This window comes from Salvelinus sp. IW2-2015, unplaced genomic scaffold, assembly GCF_002910315.2.
Source record: "Salvelinus sp. IW2-2015 unplaced genomic scaffold, ASM291031v2 Un_scaffold1283, whole genome shotgun sequence".
Classification (NCBI taxonomy): Eukaryota; Metazoa; Chordata; class Actinopteri; order Salmoniformes; family Salmonidae; genus Salvelinus; species Salvelinus sp. IW2-2015.
The window spans coordinates 69,240-87,748 of NW_019942817.1; the positions used below are offsets into that span (position 1 = coordinate 69,240).

An 18,509-nucleotide genomic window follows, 5' to 3' on the forward strand; every position below is an offset into this window, starting at 1 on the left:
TTCGAGTCTGTCAATCACCACATCCTCATCGGCAGACTCGATAACCTTGGTTTCTCAAATGATTGCCTCGCCTGGTTCACTAACTACTTCTCTGATAGAGTTCAGTGTGTCAAATCGGACGGCCTGTTGTTCGGGCCTCTGGCAGTCTCTATGGGGGTGCCACGGTTAAATTCTTGGACCGACTCTCTTCTCTGTATACATCAATGATGTCGCTCTTGCTGCTGGTGATTCTCTGATCCACCTCTACGCAGACGACACCATTCTGTATACTTCTGGCCCTTGTTTGGACACTGTGTTAACTACCCTCCAGACGAGCTTCAATGCCATACAACTCTCCTTCCGTGGCCTCCAATGCTCTAATACAAGTAAAACTAAATGCATGCTCTTCAACCGATCGCCCTGCACCTGCCCGCCCGTCCAACATCACTACTCTGGACGGTTCTGACTTAGAATATGTGGACAACTACAAACCTAGGTGTCTGGTTAGACTGTAAACTCTCCTTCCAGACTCACATCTCCAATCCAAAGAAAATCTAGAATTGGCTTCCTATTTCGCAACAAAGCATCCTTCACTCATGCTGCCAAACATACCCTTGTAAAACTGACCATCCTACCGATCCTCGACTTCGGCGATGTCATTTACAAAATAGCCTCCAATACCCTACTCAATAAATTGGATGCAGTCTACCACAGTACCATCCGTTTTGTCACCAAAGCCCCATATACTACCCACCACTGCAACCTGTACGCTCTCGTTGGCTGGCCCTCGCTTCATACTCGTCGCCAAACCCACTGGTCCAGTCATCTACAAGACCCTGCTAGGTAAAGTCCCCCCTTATCTCAGCTCGCTGGTCACCATAGCAGCACCCACCTGTAGCACGCGCTCCAGCAGGTATATCCTCTGGTCACCCCCAAAACCAATTCTTCCTTTGCCGCCTCTCCTTCCAGTCTCTGCTGCCAATGACTGGAACGAACTACAAAAATCTCTGAAACTGGAAACACTTATCTCCCTCACTAGCTTTAAGCACCAGCTGTCAGAGCAGCTCACAGATTACTGCACCTGTACATAGCCCATCTATAATTTAGCCCAAACAACTACCTCTCCCCCTACTGTATTTATTTATTTATTTTGCTCCTTTGCACCCCATTATTTCTATCTCTACTTTGCACATTCTTCTACTGCAAATCTACCATTCCAGTGTTTTACTTCCTATTTTGTATTTACTTTGCCACCATGGCCTTTTTTTTGCCTTTACCTCCCTTATCTCACCTCATTTGCTCACATTGTTTATATACTTATTTTTCTACTGTATTATTGACTGTATGTTTGTTTTACTCCATGTGTAACTCTGTGTTGTTGTATATGTCAAACTGCTTTGCTTTATCTTGGCCAGGTCGCAATTGTAAATGAGAACTTGTTCTCAACTTGCCTACCTGGTTAAATAAAGGTGAAATAAAAAATATTTTAAAAATCACACGGACAGAGCTTAGCGCCAACTAGTACACGTCTGGATAAATCCAACGTATGCACCACACAGAACGTACTGCAAGTTGCCCTTGGTGTCGCAGACCCTCGTTGTCGCGCAAGCAGTGTGGGTGCAATAATTGAATAACATGGATTTCTACATTTATTTTGCGACGCTCGCGCACGCGACGTGTCCGTTCTGGTCAGCATGTAATGCTTTGGCAAAAATAACTGACTCCGCGATTTGTCTCTAATTTTGCACACTACGCGGATAGTCTTGGCGGGGGAAGCTCTTTACTTGACAATAGGCAAGTATTGTACTCGAATTTCTAAGCTTTTTTTGCAAGCGCTGGAGTGTAGGCGGGATGTCAGAATCGTGGATATTCCTCGCTTGTACTGTCAAGGGAGAATTGTACTAGAGGAGAAGCGCGAGGCTAAAATTGATATCGACAGTGCTGTTTTCGTAAGCAAACAGTTGCTGCTCAAACTCGGGTTAGTGTCTAATTTGAACTGCTCACCAGAAAAGACAAAGGCGAATACCTGCGAAGTCTCGGGAAAGCCGATGATAACGAGCATGCCAAAGAGCCATCCAAGGGCGCCGAAAGGGTCCACCTCGGTTCGGTTGTTGTGGCAGATTTCAGCAAGTGTGCCGAGTTGAATCTTCAAGACAACAGTGGCTTCATATCGCCGACTCATTGGTTCAACTTGTCAAATGGAGAGCCAGTGCCAGTCAGTAGCAGAGCTGTGAAGATAAAGGTGAGTAAATATTTGTTCCTACATTTTAGTAAAGTGTTGTGCGACTTCCTCCATGTCCATTTGTATGCAGGTTGTAATTTTAACTCTAAACTATTTTCTTCTTAGTTTATATTCAAATCAATTTGAATAGTTTCAAGGGAAAGTTTAATATGAAAGGGATGTGCATGCCCTTATACGCCCATTTTCAAATCCTGGAACATCCAAGCAACTGACAATTTGGGACACAGATCCGTCGACACAGTAATGATCATTATGCTGAGTTCTTTGCTGCATTTCTTTTGAATTCTCTCAGAGATGGAACCGGGTCCTTTCTCAGTCAGGTCCTCAGCTTTCTGAGAGTCTCTCTCGATCAGCATCACCGCTATTAGCCAAAGAACTCCACATTGATGCTGTCATCTCCCCAGAATACAGTTCTCATGGTCCCTTTGACAGTATCCTCTGTGAGCACTTTACCATACCAAGGTTAGTGAAATACTCTGCCCTTATCTGTACTAATTATAAAAATGTTTTGTATTCATTAGTAACCAAACAGAAGTGAATGGCCTGATATTGGGGAGGGACTATCTGAATTTGGCCTATAAGAAACTCCCGTTTTCCGTTTGTTGCAAACGGTTTTGCTATTGTGTTCACTAATGAATATGACCCTGGCCTTGGTTTATGCTTCATACTGTTGCCCTACTGTTTTTTTTGCGTCTTCCCTGTAGGATTTGTTTTGCAGGCACCATGCTGTATTTGATCTTTTATCTTTGTTCCTTCTCTCCTAGACTTGTGCGGCTGGGGGAGTGTTTTGGACGTCCCATCTGAAGGGCATTCTGAAGTCTTGGAGAGCAACTCTGAGGGAATCACAAGGTCCACACGCCAAGCAGACTAATGCTTACACTTATTTAAACATTTACATTGGGAACAACAGAGGGAGGTTGGCCATAATGATTTAACAAATGTTTCTCCTATACTACTGTGTGTGTGTGTGTGTGTGTGTGTGTGTGTGTCAGATAAAATAGCGTGCCATCATATCTTGCTGCTTTACGTCAAATCTACATTTGACGTAAAGCAGCAAGGTGGCCGGTTGTGTATTTCAAAGTGAAAAAGGTTTGTGGCTCTACAGAGGAGGAGGAAGACCAAGGTCCTTACCTGGCAAACACTGTCCACACATCTCTATACATGGTACGTTTGAACTTTCTACATAAAATGTCGCATCAGTAGACAGATCCAAACAGTTTTAAGACTGCATGCATAAAGTGAACGTTCAATACTAGTTATGTCATGCTCTTTTGAGTGGTTAACTATCAATAGGCCCTGGAACTAGGCTAGTGGTAAGGCCCCCAAAATGTTGCCATACCCTTATCCGAGGTATAAAAAAACACAACCACATTTTCACATATCTTTAAGGTCTCCCGTGTATGAAATGGAAGGTTGAGTAAAAATATATTCCTTAAAAAGTGCTTAAATTGACAGATATTGTGACACACCCCTTAACTCAAAGTGTAGAATAATTCCCGGCTGGACGGGGTTGAGCCACATAAGCTCATGTAACACAATATTGCAAGCTCTGATATTGATAAAATGTTAAATACAAGTAGTCAGCTGTCTGTTCTACATGCACAAACAGCATGAGGATACCTTAATGCGTCTTGGAAATATAGACCTGTAAACACACAGATACAATAGTCGGAAATATCAACTATGAATAGTTATAAATGTAAACTTCACTTTTTGGTAGCTGTTCAATAGACAACTTTCCAAGTTAAATGTGGTCTCATTCAGTGCCGTATGGTCCTGCCTGACAATGCATACAGTTACATGTTTGTTTTTTGATGTTGTGGCTATTGTAACGGCTCCCCGGGTGCCGACGACATGGGATGTTGATTAAGGCATCCCCCCCACACCTCTCTGATTCAGACGGGTTGGGTTAAATAATAAAGACACATTTCGGTTGAAACCATTCAGTTGTGCAACTGACTTGGTATACCCCCTTTCTCTTTCACAACATAAGGACACAGTAGCAGCAAGCACACTGCAACTGTAGTACAACAGTCAGATACTCTAGTAGTGTATGTACAGCCTTCTTTTCCACACTAAAAATGAAGTGTGCAAGGTTGATTTTAAAAGTCTGAGGTGACCAGGACATGAGTGTGTCCTCGCAGGCTGAGAAGACAAAAGAGCCAGTGGTGGTTGTAGTTCTGGGGCCTGACCAGCTTGCACAGTTAACTGGTCATTATGGGCAAGCTGCAGCAACAAGGGCAGTGTCCTTCCTTTATGACTGGCGGGGTATTGTGGCTGTGGGGTGATCATTTTCCATTTCTACAGTTCGGTATAGTCTGTCAACAGATGCTGCTTGTATACCAAAGAGACCCATTGACTAAGTGGAATGTTATCCCAGCCTGAATGATACTGGTTGGTTGTCTGGTCGTCAGGAGAGTCTGTGAAACATAATATTTATAATATATTGAAAATGGCAAAAAGTCCTGTAGGTCATGTCTTACATATTTCTTTATATTCCTTTTGAAGTCAGTTAGGATGATAATCTGTCCGATATTAACTGACGGCGGTTGGCATTGATAACGGACTGGGGCACGCCCAGCAGGAGATGTGGAGAGTGACAGAACCTGGGTGACCTCGGTTTACGTAGAGGTTAGGTAGTGTAGCTAGGTCATAGACTATGATTATGGAGCAAGGGACGTAGCATAGCTGCAAACTCATACATTTGAAGATGATCCCTGGTGGACAGTAAAAAGATTGCAGAGGAGCGTAAAAGCTCATTCTTCACATGCAAGACCAGTTCAGGTTGGTAGCAAAATGGGTACATATGAGGGCAATGCATACCAGCTTTTTCCAGATGGCATTTTGGCTGTGGATGGCCTGACGTGTGGCAGTCCAGTTCCATGGTGTCTCTAGTAGTGCCGAGGGAAGGACTGATGTTGGAGTGGGCTAATCAAGGACTGTTCTGTGAGATTCAGGATGGTATTGACATTGGAGAGGTTAAAGGTTGGAGAGGTTAAAAAAACAGTCAGGATGGTGGGCATGTTTGTCTGGAAGAAGCAATGTGCCAGCTCAACTTGAACAGGATAAAAGTGCGCCGGAACATCCCTTTGTGCATCTGCCATGCAGTCTGCTGCCTTTTTATATATCCAGACGAAGGTGTTTGAGTGTACAGTCGTGGCCAACAGTTTTGAGAATGACGCAAATATACATTTTCACAAAGTCTGCTGCCTCAGTTTGTATGATGGCAATTTGCATATACTCCAGAATGTTATGAAGAGTGATCAGATGAATTGCAATTAATTCCAAAGTCCCTCTTTGCCATGCAAATGAACTGAATCCCCCAAAAACATTTCCACTGCATTTCAGCCCTGCCACAAAAGGACCAGCTGACATGTCAGTGATTCTTTCGTTAACACAGGTGTGAGTGTTGACAAGGACAAGGCATCACTCTGTCATGCTGAAGAAAGTCCAGCAAGCGCCAGGACCGTCTCCTAAAGTTGATTCAGCTACGGGATCTGGGCACCACCAGTACAGAGCTTGCTCAGGAATGGCAGCAGGCAGGTGTGAGTGCATCTACACGCACAGTGAGGTGAAGACTTTTGGAGGATGGCCTGGTGTCAAGAAGGGCAGCAAAGAAGCCACTTCTCTCCATGAAAAACATCAGGGACAGACTGATATTCTGCAAAAGGTACAGGGATTGGACTGCTGAGGACTGGGGTAAAGTCATTTTCTCTGATGAATCCTCTTTCTGATTGTTTGGGGCATCCGGAAAAAAGCTTGTCTGGAAAAGACAAGGTGAGCGCTACCATCAGTCCTGTGTCATGCCAACAGTAAAGCATTCTGAGACCATTCATGTGTGGGGTTGCTTCTCAGCCAAGGCAGTGGGCTCACTCACAATTTTGCCTAAGAACACAGACATGAATAAAGAATAGTACCAACACAGCCTCCGAGAGCAACTTCTCCCAATCATCCAAGAACAGTTTGGTGACGAACAATGCCTTTTCCAGTATGATGGAGCACCTTGCCATAAGGCAAAAGTGATAACTAAGTGGCTCGGGGAACAAAACAAAGATATTTTGGATCCATGGCCAGGAAACTCCCCAGACCTTAATCCCATTGAGAACTTGTGGTCAATCCTCAAGAGGCGGGTGGACAAACAAAAACCCACAAATTCTGACAAACTCCAAGCATTGATTATGCAAGAATGAGCTGCCATCAGTCAGGATGTGGCCCAGAAGTTAATTTAATTGACAGCATGCCAGGGCGGATTGCAGAGGTCTTGAAAAAGAAGGGTCAACACTGCAAATATTTACTCTTTGCATCAACTCCATGTAATTGTCAATAAAAGCCTTTGACACTTATGAAATGCTTGTAATTATACTTCAGTATTCCATAGTAACATCTGACAAAAATATCTAAAGACACTGAGGCAGCAGACTTTGTGAAAATTAATATGTGTCATTCTCAACTTTTGGCCACGGCTGAATATGGTGGGCATATTGGATTTCTAACAGATGAAATACACACACATAGTCTTGAGTACAGTGCAGTACACATCAGAAAAATGTATCTCTTAAAACGTGAACTTAAACAGGTGATTAAACCACATTTAATGGAAATGTGGCAGCCATATTGGATTTTGGACACCGTTTTGGAGTCATCTAGGGTGCCCCCCTAACATAATTGCAAGAGTAGTGTAACTGTGAGTGTAACTGTATGCATTTTTGTCAGGCAGGACCATACAGCACTGAATGAGAGAGAATTACAGTAGGGAATTATTCTGAGTTAAGGGGATGTGCCACTATCTATCAATTTAACCACTTTTGCAGCAAAATATTTTTATAGGACCATCCATTTCATATATGGGAGACCTTAAAGATATGAAAAAAAACATGATTCTTCTTTGTTATACCTCGGGTAGGAGTATCTCAAAAGCTAAAGCCCTTTTTTTGAGGATTGGCCACTAGCCTAAAAGTAGAGACGTCACAAACGTCAAAGTAAACATGACTGGAGGAGACCCCTTGCAATTTTGGAGACGACATCACATTAGCTAGAAAATACATTTGAGGTGGCTAATTAATGATTAAAAAGATGATTGCTTCACCCCACAGTTTGCCAAGATGATTAGCAAGTCAGCTAAAGTTGTTTACAGTTATTTAGCAACCGCTCCTACACTCTTCTGCTTCAAACACCTGTCTCCAAAAATGACGTTTCTCTAGTTGTTTACTTTTTGCAATTGTGACACACCTTCCATGCGTATTACTTCTCCTTTTAGGGCGGCTCCACCAATAGCCTGGCTCCCTGTTCTCTTGTTGGCGAGGAGCCTTCCCTCTGGACTAGCCTGTCTCCCCCTGGGCTCTCCAGCACCGTAGACCAATTCTCCACTATCATCCAGCCCCACATGAATGAAAGGTCAGCGTTAACTCAGCAGAATGACATCATCTTACACAACTGGGCCCTATTCATTAGTGCAAACCGTAGCGAAAAGTTTTGCAATGGAAAACACTTTGCAACAGAAAAAATTGTTTCTTATCCGGCATCTATCCGGCACCCTGTCTGCACATTATGCCCAGAATCTATTCTACCACGCCCATAAATCTGCTCCTTTTATTCTTTGTCCCCAACGCTCTAGGCGACCAGTTTTGATAGCCTTTAGCCGCACCCTCATCCTACTACTCCTCTGTTCCTCGGGTGATGTGGAGGTAAACCCAGGCCCTGCATGTCCCCAGACACCCTCATTTGTTGACTTCTGTGATCGAAAAAGCCTTGGCCTCATGCATGTCAACATCAGAAGCCTCCTCCCTAAGTTTGCCTTACTCACCGCTTTAGCACACTCTGCCAACCCTGATGTCCTTGCCGTGTCCGAATCCTGGCTTAGGAAAGCACCAAAAATTCTGAGATTTCCATACCCAACTATAACACTTTCCGTCAAGATAGAACTGCCAAAGGGGGAGGAGTTGCAATCTACTGCAGAGAAGCCTGCAAAGTTCTGTCATACTTTCCAGGTCTATGCCCAAACAGTTCGAACTTCTAATTTTAAAAATTATCTCTCCAGAAATAAGTCTCTCACTGTTGCCGCTGCTACCGACCCCCTCAGCTCCCAGCTGTGCCCTGGACACCATCTGTGATGATCGCTCCCCATCTAGCTTCAGAGTTTGTTCTGTTAGGTGACCTAAACTGGGATATGCTTAACACCCCGGCAGTCCTACAATCCAAGCTTGATGCCCCAATCTCACACAAACATCAAGGAACCCACCAGGGACAACCCTAAATCCGTAAACATGGGCACCCTAATAGACATATCCTGACCAACCTGCCCTCCAAATACACCTCTGCTGTCTTCAATCAAGATCTCAGCGATCACTGCCTCATTGCCTGTATCCGCCACGGGTCCGCGGTCAAACGACCACCCCTCATCACTGTCAAACGCTCCCTAAAACACTTCTGCGAGCAGGCCTTTCTAATCGACCTGGCCCGGGTACCCTGGAAGGATATGACCTCATCCCGTCAGTTGAGGATGCCTGGTCATTCTTTAAATGTTACTCCTCACCATATTAGACAAGCATGCTCCGTTCAAAAAATGCAGAACCAAGAACAGATATAGCCCTTGGTTCACTCCAGACCTGACTGCCCTCGACCAGCACAAAAACATCCTGTGGGGAACTGCAATAGCATCGAAGAGCCCCCGCGATATGCAACGTGTCAGGGAAGTCAGGAACCAATACACGCAGTCAGTCAGGAAAGCAAAGGCCAGCTTTTTCAAGCAGAAATTCGCATCCTGTAGCTCTAACTCCAAAAAGTTCTGGGATACTGTAAAGTCCATGGAGAACAAGAGCACCTCCTCCCAGCTGCCCACTGCACTGAGGCTAGGTAACACGGTCACCACCAGAAATCCGTGATAATCGAAGACTTCAACAAGCATTTCTCAATGGCTGGCCATGCCTTCCTCCTGGCGACTCCAACCTTGGCCAACAGCCCCGCCCCCCCCCGCTGCTACTCGCGCCAAGCCTCCCCAGCTTCTCCTTTACCCAAATCCAGATAGCAGATGTTCTGAAAGAGCTGGAAAACCTGGACCCATACAAATCAGCTGGGCATGACAATCTGGACCCCCTATTCTGAAACTGTCCGCCGCCATTGGCGCACCCCCTATTACCAGCCTGTTCAACCTCTCCTTCGTATCATCTGAGATCCAAGGATTAAAGCCGCGCGGGTCATCCCCCTCTTCAAAGGGGAGACACCCTGGACCCAAACTGTTACAGACCTATATCCATCCTGCCTGCCTATCTAAGGTCTTCGAAAGCCAAGTCAACAAAACAGATCACTGACCATCTCGAATCCCACCGTACCTTCTCCGCTGTGCAATCCGGTTTCCAGCCGGTCACGGTGCACCTCAGCCACGCTCAAGGTACTAAACGACATCATAACCGCCATCGATAAAAGACATTACTGTGCAGCCGTCTTCATCGACCTGGCCAAGGCTTTCGACTCTGTCAATCACCATATTCTTATCGGCAGACTCAGTAGCCTCGGTTTTTCTAATGACTGCCTTGCCTGGTTCACCAACTACTTTGCAGACAGAGTTCAGTGTGTCAAATCGGAGGGCATGTTGTCCGGTCCTCTGGCAGTCTCTATGGGGGTACCACAGGGTTCAATTCTCGGGCCGACTCTTTTCTCTGTAACATCAATGATGTGCTTTCTTGCTGCGGGCGATTCCCTGATCCACCTCTACGCAGAGACGACACCATTCTAATACTTCCGCCCTTCCTTGGACACTGTGCTATCTAACCTCCAAACGAGCTTCAATGCCATACAACACTCCTTCCGTGGCCTCCAACTGCTCTTAAACACTAGTAAAACCAAATGCATGCTTTTCAACCGTTCGCTGCCTGCACCCACACGCCCAACTAGCATCACCACCCTGGACGGTCCGACCTAGAATATGTGGACATCTATAAGTACCTAGGTGTCTGGCTAGACTGCAAACTCTCCTTCCAGACTCATATCAAACATCTCCAATCCAAAATCAAATCAAGAATCGGCTTTCTATTCCGCAACAAAACCTCCTCACTCACGCCGCCAAACTTACCCCAGTAAAACTGACTATCCTACCGATCCTCGACTTCGGCGATGTCATCTACAAAATAGCTTCCAATACTCTACTCAGCAAACTGGATGCAGTTTATCACAGTGCCACTCGTTTTGTTACTAAAGCACCTTATACGACCCACCACTGCGACCTGTAGCCCTAGTCGCGCTGCCCTCGCCTCATGTTCGTCGTCAGCCCACCTGGCTCCAGGTCATCACTCAAGCTATGCTAGGTAAAAGTGCCGCCTTATCTCAGTCACTGGGTCACGATGGCTACACCCACCCGCAGCACGCGCTCCAGCAGGTTATCTCACTGATCATCCCTAAAGCTAAAACCTCATTTGGACGCCTTTCCTTCCAGTTCTCTGCTGCCTGCGACTGGAACGAATTGCAAAAATCTCTGAAGTTGGAGACTTTTATCTCCCTCAACAACTTTAAAAATCTGCTATCCGAGCAGCTAACCGATCGCTGCAGCTGTACATAGTCCATCTGTAAACTACCCACCCAATTTACCTACCTCACCCCCATACTGCTTTTATTTATTTACTTTTCTGCTCTTTTGCACACCAGTATCTCTTCTTGCACATGATCATCTGATGATTTATCACTCCAGTGTTAATCTGCTAAATTGTAATTATTCGATTTATTGCCTACCTCATGCCTTTTGCACACATTGTATATAGATTCTCTTTTTTCTACCATGTTATTGACTTGTTTATTGTTTACTCCATGTGTAACTCTGTGTTGTCTGTTCACACTGCTATGCTTTATCTTGGCCAGGTCGCAGTTGCAAATGAGAACTTGTTCTCAACTAGCCTACCTGGTTAAATAAAGGTGAAATAAAAAAATAAAAAAATCTTATTGGAAGTTCAGGTAGTCCTTCCCAGTTTTCTGTTTGGTGTCTAGTAAATACGACCCTGAGCATCTTCCTGAAAACAGACACGGACATAAATGCAATTCAAATCATAAAGGTTACCATTATTGGCTTGTATATGTCCGCTGATACCGCTGACCCAGGGCAACACGGTAAACGATATGTAAAGTGTAAGTGAGCAGGATTTAGTCAGAGCCAATATAACAGGATACTGTATGTAGAATAACTGTTATCCACACTCCTTTGTACAGTTGAAGCGGAAGTTTACATACACCTGAGCCAAATACATTTAAACTCAGTTTTTCACCATTCCTGACATTTAATCCAACTAAAAATTCCCTTTCTTAGGTCAGTTAGGATCACCACTTTATTTTAAGAATCTGAAATATCAGAATAGTAGTAGAATGTAGAATGATTTATTTCAGCTTTTATTTCTTTCATCAGTGGGTCAGAAGTTTGCGTACACTCAATTAGTATTTGGTAGCGTTGCCTTTAAATTGTTTAACGTTTCGGGTAGCCTTCCACAAGCTTCCCACAATAAGTTGTGTGAATTTTGGCCCATTCCTCCTGACAGAGCTGGTGTAACTGAGTCAGGTTTGTAGGCCTCCTTGCTCGCACACACCTTTTCAGTTCTGCCCACACATTTTCTATGGGATTGAGGTAAGGGCTTTGTGATGGCCACTCCAATACCTTGACTTTGTTGTCCTTAAGCCATTTTGCCACAACTTTGGAAGTATGCTTGGGGTCATTGTCCATTTGGAAGACCCATTTGCGACCAAGCTTTAACTTGCTGACTGATGTCTTGAGATGTTGCTTCAATATACCCACATAATTTTCATTTCTCATGATGCCATCTATTTTGTGAAGCCTCCTGCGGCAAAGCACCCCCACAACATGATGCTGCCACCCCCATGCTTCACGTTTGGGGTGGTGTTCTTTGGCTTGCAAACCTCCCCCTTTTTCCTCCAAACATAACGATGGTCATTATGGCCAAACGGTTCTATTTTTGTTTCACCAGACCAGAGGACATTTCTCCAAAAAGTACGATCTTTGTCCCCATGTGCAGTTGCAAACCGTAGTTTCGATTTTTTATGGCGGGTTTGGAGCAGTGGCTTCTTCCTTGCTGAGCAGCCTTTCAGGTTATGTCGATATAGTACTCGTTTTACTGTGAATATAGATACCTTTGTACCTGTTACCTCCAGCATCTTCACAAGATCCTTTGCTGTTGTTCTGGGATTGACTTGCACCTTTCGCATCAAAGTTACGTTCATCTCTAGGAGACAGAATGCGTCTCCTTCCTGAGCGGTATGACGGCTGCATGGTTCCATGGTGTTTATACTTGAGTACTATTGTTTGTACAGATGAACGTGGTACCTTCAGGTGTTTGGAAATTGCTCCCAAGGATGAACCAGACTTGTGGAGGTCTACAATCTTTTTTCTGAGGTTTTGACTGATTTATTTAGATTTTCCCATGATGTCAAGTAAAGAGGCACTGAGTTTGAAGGTAGGCCTTGAAATACATCCACAGGTACACATCCAATTGACTCAAATGATGTCAATTAGCTTATCAGAAGCTTCTAAAGCCATGGCATCATTTTCTGGAATTTTCCATGCTGTTTAAAGGCACAGTCAACTTAGTGTATGTCAACTTCTGACCCACTGGAATTGTGATACAGTGAAATAGTCTGTACAATGGTTGGAAAAATGACTTGTGTCATGTACAAAGTAGATGTCCTAACCGGCTTGCCAAAACTATAGCTTGTTAACAAGAAATGTGTGGAGTGGTTGAAAAACGAGTTTTAGTGACTTTAGATGTTGGACAAGCCACCCAATGGCTGCACTTTGTTGTTCTAAAAGCCTTTTTTTTTTGTCTTTTCCATAATGTTTGTGACCTTGTGGTTTCATCTGCTGCTCTTTCAGGTTTGACAAATTGGTGTATGTTGGGATCAATGAAGACAGAGTCTCAGCTGCAAGTTCTGAAGGCCATAGTCAGAAAGTACGTGTGTGATGCCTGATTATCATTTATTGTTAAACATGGAACAGCAAAAAGCTGGTAACACTACTGGTGTTTTTCCCCCCAGTAGTTATCCTTGCAGAATCAAGGTTAAAGTGCAGAAATTTGTTTCAAACATATGGTATTTGTGCTGTATGTGAATTGCTATGCGTGTCTGTGTGTTTCTGTGCTCTCAGGTTCAAGGTGGACCCCAGCGTCAGTCTCCAGGATGTAGTGGAACATTGCCCTGTATGCTCCTCTGCTCCAGCGCCATGATGTCTGCCGTTAAGAGGAAGATTGCATGTGTCACTGACGGTACGTTTGGCCCTCACAAATGGAGACGTGTACGTTTTCCTTGTAAATGTCTGTCAAAAACCCTTTTTAAGGTGTAAAAAAAATATATACTTTTTGTCTTAAATACAGGGATTTGAAAGCCTTCCTGAAATATAAGCATGGAAAACTGTGATGTATGATTGCCTCAGTACCTCACTGTTCACATGAGTGGGCTAAACAAACGGTCAAATCATTTGAAAATACAACATTTCCTCTTTAGAATTATTTACATTTAAATATTAAAGAACAACTGTTGTATTTTCAAATGATTTGACCGTCAACCGTAATGCTCTTCAACGGTATCTTTATCTTGTCCATTTATTGAAAAACATACTTTTGGAGTTGTAAAATCAATGTGGACAATCTACCCAAATAATGTGTATAAAATCCAGTCTCATTGCTATGAAACTATTTTTTTTAAATCTGCTGCGTTCTTGCATTTGTCCTATCCCTACAACTCCCTCATATCATGTAGAAACAAACATGAATGTATCTTATTTTGGCAACACATGGACACAAATTACAAGATCATTCAGTAAATTTTAGAAGTTTTTACTACAGTGCAAAATTTGTGGTAATTATGTTTCTCTATGAATTTTTCATTCCACAAAAACTTAAACCATTATAATTGAGGTACTGGGAAATATATAAAATGCCCTTCTTTCATATCATCCTTTCTAAATACCAATCATATCTACTGTTAATAGTATTTTAAGAGATGACCGTCTCAGTTCCTAGAGCCCTATGGCAACCTCAAGCGTCAGTAACAAGTGCAATAGGGACTTATTTATCTCTTTCACTCTCCTATATTCTCTCCCCCTTTTTTGTTTCCACTGCCCCTCCATTTCTTTCCCTCCCTCTTTCACTCTCAGGTCTGGACACAGAGGATACTCCTCTTATGCTCTCTGCCGACGACTTCAACCAAGCATTGGATTGTCTCAAACTGTCCGTCTCTGAACAAGAGCTGCTCAAATATAAACTCATTCAGCAGAAACTCACTGCAAAATAACCAAGCCACCCAAGCCTAGTGCCGCCCAGTTATGGAGCTAAGCTATTCTCTTCTGCATGCACTACGTTACCCCAAATCCTCTTCCACAAGCGTGTATTCCTCAAGAGTGTTGGCTCTGCAAAAAACTGTGGTTGTGAGATTCTCTTCCTTTTCTCTGCACTAATGAGTGAATGAGCCGTGTCATTTAGTCCAAGGGACCAAACTAGTACACAACCTAATTAATGCACAATATTGTATGTGGACCACATTTGTACAGTTTGCAATTTGCAAAATCAATCTGAACAGTCAACGTAAGGTTTGTGCTGTATATTTGTAACCACTAGTTTCTGAATTGATCTTAAGTAACTGAACTCTGCAGTGTTAATGGCAGCAACAAATGCATATGAAAGTTGTTCAAATGAAAAGTAGTATATCCATGGCCCTCCTAGGAGTAAAGTTGGGACATTACTTTCCTATATCCTCAGTGACACTAATGCTGCTGCTCTGTTTAGTTTCTCTATTCTCACTGGAGTTACTAGCCGTATGTTGTCCAATTTAATTCCATTAATTGCAAAGTTGTCTCTTACTGAGTCTTGCATTTCAACAGGATGTTCCAAATCCGAGTGGTTTATTATTCCAATGCTTCCCCAACCTGAACTATTTTGAATGCTGGTTTATTTTACAAGCCATCCTTTCAGAGACTTGTTTGAGCAACAAAAGACCCAGCCAAGCCATCAACAGTTCAAATAAAAACAATTAATATAATGGGTTGATGGAAAACCAGCGTACTCGAGTTCTCCTAGACCAAGTTTTGGGTAACACTGGTTGATGCAGAGTTTCCCCTTCCACCCCGTAGATAATTTGCATAAAATAAAATCAGTAATACAAAATTCACAATTATGAAACATGTTAAAAATATGAATCACTTAAGTACAGTTTAGAACAAATACACATTGAAACAAAGCGACCGCATTAATCCATGAGAATGTATCTGGTCACACTTTATATTAAGTTGGCAGTTTATTGTTTTAAGAAATAATTTGTTAGAGCATGAGTAACAAAGCTGATGTTCCTCTGAGTGACGCGTTGTTGGAGGAATTTCAATGTGTGTGGTTCAAACCAAAGTTGAGCTTGAACTAGAGTTTAGTAATTATCTACGTTCATTTTGACTATTCCAATTTTGTCCTTTGAAGATTGTGTAACGAAAGTTAATGTATTTACATGTGAAATGGGACAACTTGGTATAAAGTGTAACCATGGAAAAATGAATAATTTATAATACTCAAAGATTGCTATCAATGTGAAAAACGATACTTATATTTTTGTATGGTGAGACATTGTGCTTCCCATCTCATGTTAGCAAAAATGACAATATGATTATAAAAGTAAGACAAACAAATCTATAAATTGTTAATTGTGTTAACTATAACTTTCAAATGGTGCAAACTTTTTTTGCTAGCGAGGTTAAGTCATTGTAATGTTTATGTAATTTATGATCTGATTTAAAAAAAAGTGTATTACTTGGGTTGGTAAAATAAACTTTACCAAAATATTAACTTGCTTTACTTGAAACCTTGCCGATACATTGCAGTGTCATATGATATTTTAAGCGGTTTGTTTCATGATACCTGATTTGTGAAAGCTTGCCATTCACCTTAATACAATAGGCAATATTAGATAATGTAGTAAAAAAATTAACAAAATGTTAATTGCCAAACAGATTTTCTGTCCTGTCCATGGCACTGCAAAAGTAGGCTTTATGATTTGAGTGTAAAAGTGTTGCCTAGAATTGGTACCTATTTGTAAAGGAAAACAAGCATTTTGCTACATCTGCAATAACATCTGCAAAATATGTGTATGTGACCAATACAATTTGATTAGATTTTTGAATGTTTACATCAAGGTTTTACCCCTTCTCGCTCTCTTTTTCCTCCTTTCAAGTCACTTGGATGGTTTATGTAAAATAAGGAAAAATGATGGGTCAGATTGTTAATGGCGACTCTTTCATTGGCCCAGAGTTGCATTAATCGTGTGTACCTACTGTGGTTTAGATATTTGCACCTGCTAGCCATGGAGAGGCACTATTTTCTTATTCACCCACTCAAACACAAATTTGCTTATGTGAAACAACAAATCATTCTCTGACTAGAAAAGATCTACCCTAAGAACACAGCGATAGTCAGTTCTGTTAAACTAAATGTATGCCACTGGATGTAAATAATGTACAAGTCACACTCATTGTACTATAATGAACCATAACAAATTTGGATTTGAAGAGATATACAAATGGGCGTGTAGGAGAAGATCTCGATTTAATCAGGGGGTCTAGATCTCTGTTGCAGATCCCTTGTTTTCACAAAAGACGGTAAACCTCTTTTCTGTTTGCTTTGGCGTTTAGTTCGTTGCTTCGACAAAGATTCAAAACGTAGTTCTTCCATGTCTTCCATATCGAACTCCGGTGGGGAGATCCTCTTTGCCAAGACCTCAAGTGAAATGCGGCATTCGATTGCAGGTTCTATAAGACAAAGAACATGTGTTTTTCAATTTGATCATCATTTGTATTTTGACAAATGAACTGACTAATTGCTATAACAGGCCTTTATATAGTTCAATATTCATTTAGATATGGCAACGATAATATATCAAGATAATGGGAAAAAAAACAAAGGACACACTTTGGTTACTTAGGCAATTGTAAAGTATTCAATTGATCCAGGTTGAAATATGCTGACTGCTTCCAATGGGAAATTATGATTACAGAGGCAAGATGCCCACTAGGAAACAGGCTGGATCATTAGCGTGCCACTAGCATCGGAGTTTATGCTGAAGGTGGGAATTTAGTTCTTAAGAGGTTGATTGGTCCTCTATATTAGATCTTATTGCCAACCAGAAGTCTGACCATGTAGGTTGAGGGGGTGATGACCTTAAGTACATTTATTTACTTAACTACTGCACCCCATCTTCACTATGCAAGTGGATGTAGTGTTATCCTATCCTAGAGACTATGGCTGTATTCAGAATTACATACTCACTATGCCTACAACATAGTATGTTTATCTGCAGTGTACGAATTATACAGGGTGGTATGTTTATTTTTCGTTGACTGACCAGGATCTCATACAACATTTCCCCCAAAATTGAATAACAGCAAGGAATGTCTGATTTTTATGTAAGAATTGCAGTTCTCAAAATTAGATGTATTTTCTACCACTGAGGTCGCACAGATGAGTGCAGTACCAGAGACTCTAGCAGCAGAGGGGCACACATCAAGAGTACAAGATGAATATGGGGATCTATGGAGTTTCTCCAATAAAAGTTTTTGTAAGAGCTTACCAAGTTCAGTAAAAATGTTTATGGCAACCGAGGCTCAAATGTAGATATGACACTGTAACAATGTTTAGATTTAGCCATGTATCTGTCTATTCCCATTGTAGGTTGTAAAACTGGCGACTGGACGCACATCAAATGAGTGGAAAACTGAATGCGGTACAATGGAGCAAAACCATTTTTTTTTCATGTTATGGCTAAATCAAAGTGGCTATTTATTGTATGAGATCACTGTACACTATCACAGGAGTGTTTATTTCTATCCCAGAAGGCATTACTGGAGGAAGGGGTTGTGGCTAACACCAAAGATATGCCCCTATTTGTCTCAGATCTGATTGACATATTTAGCAGCCAACACTTATCCTTAATGAGTGATGCGATTAGTTTGATTTCAAACATCAGAATACTGTCATGAGAATGGGAAGGTAGCTGTAGCCCAAGCTAGCCTACTGGCAAGGTACTAACTCAAGATAACTCTACAGTAAAATGATAATATTCTTGTCAAGAGTTTGGGACCTCTAGGTGTTGGATTAGCATTTGCAATCCCGCCCAGAATACCTGCCCATATTCACTACCGGATGTAGTATGTTTAGTACAATGTGCATGCTCATGTATTTAGCAAGTAGTTCCCCATTCTGAACATAGCCTATGGTCATGTTGAGTGCCATTTGGCACATTAGTTAATTACAGTAAACTGTGGTCTGTC

At 42.3% G+C, this 18,509-nt stretch overlaps 1 protein-coding gene across 1 annotated transcript; it reads left to right on the forward strand.

Annotated features, from left to right (window-relative positions):
- Positions 1 to 2,674: 2,674 nt before the first annotated feature.
- On the forward strand, positions 2,675 to 16,460 carry LOC112070304 (peroxisomal ATPase PEX6-like). Its single transcript, XM_024137720.2, has 7 exons — positions 2,675 to 2,683; positions 2,986 to 3,070; positions 3,280 to 3,385; positions 7,479 to 7,615; positions 13,083 to 13,158; positions 13,353 to 13,470; positions 14,361 to 16,460. The coding sequence occupies exons 3-7, from the start codon at positions 3,383 to 3,385 to the stop codon at positions 14,495 to 14,497; spliced, it is 471 nt and encodes a 156-aa protein (XP_023993488.2). The 5' UTR covers positions 2,675 to 2,683; positions 2,986 to 3,070; positions 3,280 to 3,382; the 3' UTR covers positions 14,498 to 16,460.
- Positions 16,461 to 18,509: the final 2,049 nt, after the last annotated feature.